The sequence below is a fragment of the Camellia sinensis genome, chromosome 6 (genome assembly GCF_055761805.1).
Source record: "Camellia sinensis isolate YWXY chromosome 6, ASM5576180v1, whole genome shotgun sequence".
Classification (NCBI taxonomy): Eukaryota; Viridiplantae; Streptophyta; class Magnoliopsida; order Ericales; family Theaceae; genus Camellia; species Camellia sinensis.
The window spans coordinates 143617108-143628276 of record NC_138966.1 but is presented as its reverse complement, the minus strand read 5'-3'; the positions used below and the strand labels follow the sequence as shown (position 1 = coordinate 143628276).

At 49.7% G+C, this 11169-nt stretch overlaps 1 protein-coding gene across 1 annotated transcript; it reads left to right on the top strand.

The window, feature by feature from the left end:
* Positions 1-2076: 2076 nt before the first annotated feature.
* On the top strand, positions 2077-3164 carry LOC145793660 (uncharacterized). The gene is made up of 4 exons (XM_082876524.1): positions 2077-2328; positions 2410-2508; positions 2669-2726; positions 3118-3164. The coding sequence occupies exons 1-4, from the start codon at positions 2077-2079 to the stop codon at positions 3162-3164; spliced, it is 456 nt and encodes a 151-aa protein (XP_082732650.1).
* The last annotated feature ends 8005 nt before the right edge of the window (positions 3165-11169 follow it).

The window sequence follows — 11169 nt, the reverse complement described above, 5'->3', positions numbered from 1 at the left end:
AAAGGAGATGGTTAAGCGGTCCCGAACCGAGGCACACGGCCTGACGGCCTCGAAAACCGGAAACCGGACTCCGAAATGGGAAAAATGGCCTACGGCCACCAAATGTAGCCTACGGACGTTGAGAGATGGTCTACGGGACCTCTCCCTTCCCTTAGGAAAAGAAACAGAGAAAACCGAGTCTGGTTCGCAAATCGAGACAAGGCACAGAAGAGGGTTCGAAAGTCCGGAGGTAGGGCTCACGGTCGTGACTCTGAAACTTCTGAACAAGCACATTATGCAATATCACCAAGTGCTCAACTGGTGACGTCTAAGTCTCAAGGTCGGTCAAAAATGGAGTGTCTACAGCAGCCCAGATTGATAGTGAACACGCAGCCCACACTAGTTGAAAGTTGAACACGCAGCCCAAACTTTAATTTCCTAAACACGCAGCCCAGATTGATAGTGAACACGCAGCCCACACTAGTTGAAAGTTGAACACGCAGCCCAAACTAATTTCCTGAACACGCAACCCAGATTGATAGTGAACACGCAGCCCACACTATTTGAAAGTTGAAGACGCAGCCCAAACTTTAATTTCCTGAACACGCAGCCTAGATTGATAGTGAACACGCAGCCCACACTGTTTGACTGAAGTCGAACACGCAGTTCATTCATTTCATTGGCACACAGCTCATTCATTTTATACTGACACATGTATTCATTCTAAATGCAGGTTGGTTCTCGCAGTGTACGGGGGTATGGCTCCACCGCCGCGCGGGACTAGTATGTTGAGCTCCCAGAGGCTGTCCGGGATTTAGTAGACTTGGCAGGGTTCGGGGCCTTCTGCATTGGATTGTCACGTTGTCCTGCCAGGAGGACACTGATGGCGGCTTTGGTAGAGAGATGGTAACTCCTTTCATTTCTCTGCCACTGCGGACATGACTATGACCCCTCTGGATTTTGCGGTATTGACCGGCCTGGACATAGGAGGTTGGTCCATTCCTTATGATGAGGACATGGGCGAGTGGGAGGCCGCTTGGATATATCTACTGGGAGCTCGCCCGCCTGTCGACAGAGTCTCCGGGAGAGTTCAATACACTTGGTTCTCTTCTCACTTCCAGTGGGCGGAGATGGAGCCTGAGACTCCTGAGGAGACAGAGCAGTATGCCCGCGGTTTCCTTATGTTCCTCTTCGGGACTACTCTGTTTGCCGATAGAGGGAACACGGTCGGGCTATATCTGTTGAGCGCTCTGGTTGACCTATCACAGGTTAGTCGATACGACTGGGGTGGCGCCGGCCTGGCTACCCTTTACTACTATATGAGCGCGACCTCCCGTGGGCAGGGAGATTTACTTGGCGGCTACTGGAGAGCCTGGGAGGTACTTTTCTGTCCCCTTGATTTACATTTCTGCTCTTCATTACTTGTATATTGCACACACAGCGCACTTTACAGCCTGTATTTTGCCCTCAGCACTTTGTACTTACATTCTGCATTACTTTTCTCAGTTATGGGTTTACGTATACTTCCCGGTATTAGCCCCAGAGTTGGAAGTGGCAGGGCCCCCCATGACCCCATATTCACTGGTGTTCGAGGGCCCGCACCGGCCGAGACCCCGAGAGACTCTCATTTATCTGCGACAGTATTTTGACACTGTGCGCCCATCGGAGGTACTTCAGAACCCTCAGTCCCTTCCATTTTCATCTTTGATTTGCTATGCATATTCCCGATTTCTGATTGGTTTATGGACTTGTTATTCGCAGATTACATGGCAGCCTTGGGCGCTCTTGGGTGATGGTCTCCGATTTCAATATCCCGGAGGATCGGGCACCTCCCAGTACAGGTTCCTGCTCGAAGGACCTGTTGGTAGAGCATGGTTTCTGGGGGAACGCTTTCTGCGTCAGGTATGGGGGTATACTTCTCAGGACCCTCCCGCAGCACCCCCAGTCAGTATGCGGACTGCTGATAGGTTCTCTCACCAGGAGATAGTCAGCGCTATGCTGGGTAGTGATGCCCTGTTGCACCTCGAGGAGGGGGACTACGCCACTTACTGTCATACATATTTGATGCCTCCACTGGCGGGGGTTCGCACCCCGATGATGAGGTCTGCTGGTACGTCATCTTCGAGCCAAGCCCGGGCTTGGGCTGCAGATGCCCCTTCTACTAGTAGGGCTGGTACATCGAGAGGTGGGGGTAGATCGGTTCCTCCGATTACTCCGACTTATCCTCATCCTGGATGGCCGGACATGCCGTCCGAGTTGACGGGATGGCGTTTTGGGACTCCTTACCCGATTCCGCTAGAGCCTCCACTTCCTGACCATAGATATGTCAGGGATCCTGATTCACCACCGGTATGATTTATAGCTTTGATTTATCAGTCGGGTACTTAGACATTCATTCCTTTACTAATAGTTTTGCATTTGTATCTGCAGCCTCCGGTTGAGTATGTGGACGAGATTCTCGGGGTGATGGCCGCACTTGAGGGCATGGTCCTTCGGAGAGAGACACACCTATCCGTTATGGGTGTGCAGGTACCGTTCATCTTTCTTGTATTTATCACACTTCTGATGACACACTAGTTTTAAACATTTTTCTGCATTGTAGAGCACATCCTACACACACCCCACTCACATACTGTACTCGTATCTGATTTTCATGTTTGAACTGATGTATTGAACTTTTCATTTTCAGATGCCTCCTGTATATGCTCAGCCGCAGGCCGGGCCACCTGGCCTCCTTGGGGAGCTGGGCTATCTGGACCTTTTTACAGAGCTGGGCCATCTGGGCCTTCTCAGGGAGCTGGGCCATCCAGGCCTTTCCGAGGAGCTGGGCCATCCAGGCCTTTTCGAGGAGCTCGAGGAGGGTCCTCCCGCAGACGCAGGGCACACATTGTAGAGGCGGAGCCCGAGGAGGAGGAGGTTATCGATCGCCAGTCAGAGACATCTGCTGAGGAGGGGGGCTCCGGTCTTGGTTCGGGGAACAGAGGCGAGGCTGAGGGGGATTCTGAGGATGACAGCTCCGACCCGGATGATGATGATGGTGCAGAGGTTGTCCCGCAGAAGAGGATGAGGAGTGCTTCTCATTCCTGCTCCCGAGGACATTGATGCTGCTGTTTCCTGCTTTATTTTTCTTTTTGCTAGTAGTTTGTAGCACTTTGCTCATTGTTGGGCAGTTTTATTTTTTGTAAAACTTGTACCTTTGTTCGTTGTAAAACATGATGGAATGAAACAGCTTTTGAAAAGGTGTTTGTATTTTAAACTTTTAGCATCGTATCGCATCATTTTATTTCGCACAAAAATAAAATTGAATGGGAATGTGCATTGTGTAATCACCAAGTCAGGTAGTGAACCGACGCAACAAACTAAGCAACTCAACTTACTAAGATATAACAGAACCACAGGAAGTTTACAACTCAATAAGCAAAATACAACAGTGTTGACAACGTAAATAAACAAGACTTAAACAAAGATTGTTTAAACAGAGAGCAATGACTCGAAAACACGAAGCACGTCCGCTCGACAAACAACTCGATAAGCAAAACAACAACTCGATAATCAAAACAACAACTCAATAAACAAAACTCCACAACAACAAAGTGTACTTCGGACGATCTGGGCACCGGAACGCATCCGAAACAGAGGGAAATGAAGGCCTTTGACTCTCTCGTTGCATGGAAATGCTTGAAACTTTCCCTCGAAGGGTAAAACAGGGCCAAGGAGATACACTGGAGCATTGCCGGCCACCTTTGGGAGCCGGCCGGCCAATTTTATGGAGAGGGGGAGCCGGCCGGCTAGTTTTGTAAAAAGCAAATGGCCGGTCTGCCAGAAAAGGTGGCCGGCCGGCCACTTATCCCTGCAGTTGCCCAATTTTTGACACGTGTCCTCCTGAATAGTGTTTTTCCCTCTATAAAAGCCTTAACTTCGGGAACATTCATTTCATCTTAGTTTTACACAAAGATGGAGGCGTTTCTCACCGAAAATCTCACATCTTGGATCTCTTCTCTAGATGGCTCGGAAAAGCTGAACTTCCGGGGTTTTGGTTTGAATGCACTATTCACGCTGAGCCGTACTCCGCTACATCTCCCTTTTCTCCATGCCGCGGCAAGGTTCTGGAACCCAGTGACGCACGTTTTTAGCTTCGGCGGCCAAGAGGTATGTCCCACTTTCGAAGATTTTCAGGTTTTGATGGAGTCTGAATGCTCTGAAGTGATCTTGCCCCAGCTTCGTTTTGGCCATGCCCAGGCTTTAGGGCGGATGTGTGGGCTCACGGCGCATGATGCTCGATCTCTGATCTGCAGTGGGGAACTGGATATTCTCGGCTTGATCCATCGCTTTTCCAACGCCGGTGACTGCAGCAACCATTACTGGCAGGGTTTCCGGCAACACGCCCTCTGCTTGTGTTTGTTGTCTCACTTTCTGCTTTCCTCGGGCTTCGGCGGAGCTAGCATCCGTCTGATTGAAGTTGCCCAAGGTTTGAGAGAAGGAAAGAGCTGCATCACCATGACTTTGGCCGAGACGCTGATGGGCTTGGATTCTGTCTATCGCCGGGAGACGACCAGGTTTGCCGAGAGTCCACTGCTGCTGCAGGTAATGCTTCCCACCCTGCCTTACATATATATTTGCTCACATCACTCGGCCCTCGGGCTCGTTTTTTTTCTCACAAAACCCTTGTCTTACTTTTCTCTCATCGTACATCTCTCTATTATTTATTCTCTCATTTTCCATCCCTCCCCAGGTATGGTTAATGGACAAATTACAAGTTGTGGACTCTTGCCCGGCCTACTCGGCGCGAGGCTATTTCTTTCGACAGCGCCTAGTCAATGCCCTTGATGAAAGATGGTGGTTTGACTGGATGTGCAATCTGTCCGCAGACCGCATTGCTTGGCGTTGTCCTTGGCTCAACCTCCCGGCAATGAGCTATAGTATGTCCCGGCTGATTGGGATCCAGCTGATTGGTCTAACCCACTGCGTATTCTATTTTCCGTTCCGGTTCCTGCGTCAGTTCGGTCATGATCAGACTTGCCCACCGGAGGGGATTGAGTACCCAGCTGCTTTCCCGGTCCGGGCTGCACAGCTTGCCCGATATGCCACAGCATGGAGGACTAGAGAGCTCCTGGCTCCTGCCCCCACTTTCAGTTGCACTTTGTCTGACGAGTGCTTGGATTGGCTCAATGAGGAGGCACAGGTTGGGCCTAGCTTGGCATCAGATGCTTCGACCAGCTCTGGGAGGGGGCGCAGAGATACTTGACTCGACTATGCCCCAAATTTATTGCTTTATTAGTATTTTCAAGTTTTCTTTATGAATGTAATAAAAAAACAACATCGATTGTAATGCAAGAGCAGGAGAACCCTGTAGCCCCACAGAGCAAATGGCAGCTTGTCTGGCCAATCCCGGTAGGTTCCCACCATCTTCTGCAGTATATGTTTGATATTCTTGTTGGCGGCCTCGACCACTCCGTTGGTTTGCTGTCGGTATGTAGATGACTTATGGAAAGCCACGTTGTATTTTTCCAACAAGTCTATCACTTCTTTCTTGAAGTGGGAACCATTATCTGAAATTATCTCGTTTGGCACCCCGTAGCGACAGATGATGTTGTTTCTGATGAACTTTGCGACATGCGACGCCTTCAACACCGCGTATGATTGGGCCTCGACCCACTTTGTGAAATAATCTATCGCTACCAGGATAAACTCATGCCCGTTTGACCCCTTCGGGGTAACAGCTCCGATCACATCAATTCCCCAAACTGAAAAAGGCCATGGCGAAGTCATGTTGTACAGCTTTGACGGCGGGATGTTCATGCGGTTTGCATGAATTTGACACTTGTGGCATCGCCGAACAAAACTAATACAATCTTCCTCCATGGTTGACCAGTAGTAGCCCTGTCTGAGGATCTTTCTGGCCAGCATTACTCCATTCATATGTGCACCGCACTCCCCTCCATGGATGGCCTCCATCAGGCGCTTCGACTCTTCAGCTTCTACACAGAGCTTATGCATTCCCAGATGACCTCTTTTGTACAGCTTACCCCCGCAGATGATGAACTGAGCAGCCATTCTTCTGATGGCCCTCTTATCCTTGGCATTTGCCCCTAGTGGATACGTCTCCTTTTCCAAGAAGTTCCAGATGTCGTAATACCAGGGGTTGTCGTCTTGAGCCTCATCTATGGCGGAAATCGACTCGTATGCTGGCGCAAACTTCTGATCGATAATGACTGGACGCATCCGGACTCCGGACGGGATGTCTATCATGGAAGATAGAGTTGCTAGTGAATCTGCGAACCTGTTGTTCTCTCTTACGAGGTGGGTGAAATTTAGCTTCTCAAACCGAGGAATTAACAAATCCAAGGTTTGGTGGTAAATTATCATCCTTTCCTCCTTGACTTTCCAGTCTCCTTTTGCTTGAGATACAACTAGGTTTGAGTCCCCAATGACGTCCAACCGTCTTGCCCCTAGTTCTAGGGCTGCTTCCAGGCTAGCAATACATGCGTCATACTCTGCTTCATTGTTCGAGACTTTGAACCGGAGCTTGAATGCTAAAGGGATACGGGAATCGTCAGGCGCTATCAGCAACACCCCTATCCCATACCCATACTGGTTTGACGCTCCGTCAAAGTACATCGTCCAAGTTTCATCTTCGACGTGCAGAATGGCTTCATCTGGGAATAGGTACTCAACCGCTTCATCCCCCTCAACCGGGTGGTCGGCAAGGAACTCTACTACCGCTCTTCCTTTTACTGACTTGCGCGTTACATACTTCAAATCAAATTCGGAGAGCAACAACAGCCAACGAGCTAGCCTACCCGTAAGTGCTGGTTTCTCGAAAAGATATTTGATGGGATCCAAACGTGAAACCAACATTACAGAGTGAGCTAACCAGTAGTGCCGCAGCTTCCTGGTAGCCCATACCAAGGCCAAACAAGCCTTCTCCAGCGGTGTATAGCGGGTCTCGTAATCCAGCATCTTTTTGCTCAGATAGTAGATGGCCCTTTCCACTTTGTCTTCTGACTCCTGCGCGAGCATGCAGCCCATGGTAGTCTCAGTTACCGAAAGGTACAATATCAACGGTCTCCCCGGCTCTGGTGGTGACAACACGGGCGGGTTCTGTAGATATTCTTTGATCTGTTCAAAAGCTGCTTGACATCGGCCGTCCCATTGGAACTTCTTTCCTTTCTTTAGGAGACCAAAAAGTAGTTCACAAGTCAAGGTTAATTTAGAAATAAATCGTCTTATGAATTGCACTTTACCCAGAAAGCCTCGCACCTCCTTTTCAGTCCTTGGTGGTGGCATTTCTAAGATGGCCTTGATTTTGGAAGGGTCGACCTCGATGCCCCTTTGAGTAATCAGAAACCCAAGCATTTTTCCCGCTGTAACACCAAACGTGCACTTCTGGGGATTCAATCGCAGCCGAAACTCTCTGATCCTTTGAAAGAATTTTTGTAAGACGGTGTAGTGGCCTTCTCTTTCTTTGGACTTGACAATCATGTCGTCCACATACACCTCGACCTCTTTATGGATCATATCATGCAATATTGTAGTTGCTGCCCGTTGATAAGTAGCTCTAGCATTTTTCAACCCAAATGGCATCACTCTATAACAATATGTACCCCACGGGGTAGTGAATGCAGTCTTCTCCCGGTCTTCGGGTGCCATTACTATTTGGTTATAGCCTGAGAAACCATCCATAAACGAAAGCAAGGCGTGTCCTGCCGTGAAATCCACCAATTCATCAATGTGCGGCAAGGGAAAGTCGTCCTTCGGACTGGCCCTGTTCAAATCTTTGAAGTCTACACAGACCCGAATTCTGCCATCCTTCTTCGGCACCGGAACAATGTTGGCCAACCATGTTGGGTATTCGGATACCAGCAGGAAACCTGCGTCAATTTGCTTGGTGACTTCTTCCTTAATCTTGAGAGCCCAGTCCGGGCGGATCCTTCTGAGTTTTTGTTTGACAGGTCGGGCCTCGGGGTCAAGAGGGATCCGGTGCTGTACAATCTCAGGATCGATTCCAGGCATGTCTTCGTAGGACCACGCGAAAACATCTTTGAAATCTTTTAATAAAGCGATTAAGCGCTCGCGTTCCTCCGAAGACAACGTGGACCCGATCTGGACCAGCCGCGGGTCCTTCTCAGTACCAACATTCACGGTAGTGATTTCATCCATTAAGGGTTTAACAAATCTTTCCTGCTCTTGATCAATTAACCGTTGCAAAACCGGAGGAATTTCTCCCTCATTGTTTTCATCAAAATTTTGAAAATCCTGATTTAAGCAATAAATCAAAGGCACAGAGAAATACTCAGAAACCACATCTACATCGTTCTCATTAAATACTTCCAAGCCGTCGGATTCCTCTGTTACAACAGACTCAAAAGAAAATGAAAATGACGACCTAGACAGGACTGTGGCATCTGGGTTATCACCCCCAGGAATACCGGACTCAGACTCAGTCGAGCTGGAACCTGATTCCGACGCACAAGATTCGGTGGAATCAGATTCCGGCTCACTACCTGACCCGGTGTTGCTAGATAAAAAGCCTTCTTCATATTGCCAGATGAGAGAAGGTGCGATAGATGCATCCAAGATCGGCGCTGGAAAGCCTGCAGCTATTTCATCTCCAATCATGGAAACCGAAGAGTTATCCCCCAAGCACTCTTGGTCGATCGGAGGATCTGAAAGTAGACACGCCAGTGCTACCCCCATTTCAAGCTCGGTGCTCTCAGAATCTACTGCTTTACACTGCTCAACCTCAGTTGGTGGTTCTGTCTGCGCTTCGGCAACGTCATCCCCAGGTAATTGTAAGTCGAAGAAGATTTCGAAACCAGGCACGCGCTTCCTCTCCGCGTTCAGCCATGGTTCTGGGAAGCCGCAGAATGGAAAGTCTTCGCCCTCCCGGACGAAGCGTCCGTTTAGGGTACCCCAGATGGGCCTATGCATTAACTCAAATGGCTTCCCAGCCTTCTTTGCTCTGGCTCTTCTGGCCATTTCTTTCCCCTTCCTCACCCAGTCCTCTTTGGTGGGCAGATAACCCAATCCAAAGGTGTGAGGGTTGTGTGGCACTTCGGCCAATGCCGCGACGCCTTTCCGGCCGCTTCTTCCTAATCCCATTCCAGGGATATGTTGTAGCTTGTTCATGAGGTAGACAGATTGAGCACTGACGTACATACCTTCATTCACAGCCATGACATTCTGCACTACTCGAGCCTCGGCTAAAGTGAACCCCGATAAAAACACATCCTCCGTGCCATGCTCGATCTCCAAGACAGGTGTGGACACTTCCGGCGGCGGATGGATTGATGAATTCCCAAAAACGATTGCTACCCCTTTCCCGTGGGGGTACTTTAGCATCTGATGTAGAGTGGAAGAGACTGCCTTGACCTGGTGCAACCACGGTCGCCCTAAAAGTAGGTTAAAGGTTGCGGGAACGTCCAAGATATGAAATTCAATGCTTTGTTGTCCTGGACCAACCTTGGTTTGAATTTTAACAGTCCCCATCACTTCTCTGCTGGTATTGTCGTATGCTCTGATCACTTGAGTAGTTGGGACGAAGTCCACGGGCTTCAACCCGATTGCATATGCCGTTCTGGTCGGGCAGACATTAATCGCAGACCCGGTATCAACAAGTACCACCGGTATCCACTTATCTCTACATTCCACAGAAATATAGAGAGGTTTGTTATGATTTGTGCCCTCAGGCGGTAGTTCCTTGTCCGAAAAGGTTAATGCCGGGGAACCTCCTCCCGGAAAAACCAGCCCAACCAGCTGTTCAGGCGTGGTATCTATGGAGAGTTTGGACTTGTCCATAGCAGACAGGACAGCTTCCCTATGTACTCGCGATGCCATTAGCAGTCCCTAGATGGAGATGTCTGCTTGTATCTTTTTTAACTGTTTCAGCACAGCTTCCTCTTCAATCTGCTTCTCCTTCTGCTTCTCCGCTTCTCTATCCTTCCCGGATGCCTCGGGTTGGTCTAGGTGTGGGGGTTCAAAGTACCGCCCACTTCTCGTTATATGGTCAACCTCATCGAGGTACCAAGTGTCATCCGGTTGATTATTTCTCCAGTCTTCATCCGTGTGGGCAAGATATAAGTCATCGTCTTCCCACCACATTCCGTCGGCAGCCAACAGACACCTGTCTGGCTCTGGTTCAGTTGCACTCGCAGTACTCTCTGTCCACATGTTCGCAGCATTCTCTATCTTCGTGCACACAGCACTCTCAGTCCGCTCAGGGCCTTTAGCTTTCCTAATTCTCTCGGCATCCTCAAACTTTTCTCGTTCCAGCTGCGTCAGTACAGTTGGTTGCTCAACAATTCCGGTATCCATAATGCCCAAATCTCGAGCGGAATTCTTAGCACCGGCGCTCTCCGGCGATACAACTTGACTTCTGGCCATTCCGGCCACAGCTGATACTCTTGTCCCTGCCGGGCTTTGTTCTGGTTGGGCTTCCCCCACTTCATCTGGTTGATCCTCGAGCCATCCAGTGGCCTCCGCCGATTCCTCATAGTCGAACCAGTTGATTGCCGAATCCCCCGGTTCCTGGTCATCGAAAAATTGCAGGTTGGCAAAGTCCTCCTCTACGGCTGTCAGATCATCTGCCCCTAACCCAGATCCATCCCCCCGGATCATGCACAGCTCTCCTGTCTCTGGAAATTCTATACCTAGCCCAATTCGGCTCGTTGATAGGATGTACTCGCTTGGATCATAGGCTCCCCCAGCAAAACTCTGTCCAGTCCCGAATTCAACAACCCCACTTTCTCCTGAAGTTTGCTCTTCCCCATCTCCGATGGCCACCACCATCGGCTCTGGTTGGGTTGTGGAGATGTCCAACACGCACAAAAAGTCAGTGCAGTCGGGGAGGAACACCTCCGGCTTGGGTAGGTGGGTGGGAGTAATATAGATGCTAGGATCGTAAGACACGACCCCAGTCTGGATAAAATTGGTTCTATTGGGAGGGGGAGCTTGGTTATGTGGTGGGAGAGGGTTGGTTGTGACATTGGGTTTATCAGGAGGCGCGATCACCTGTTTGTCAATAAGATCTTGGATCTCATGACGCAATCTGAAACAACGGTCGGTGTCGTGACCGTGTTGTTGGTGATACGCGCAGTACTTTGCTGGATCATGAGAGGGAGGGAGTGGATTCGGTAGTGGCTTCGGCTCCAGGGGTTTCAAATGCTTTTTCCTGATCAATACCCCTAGAGC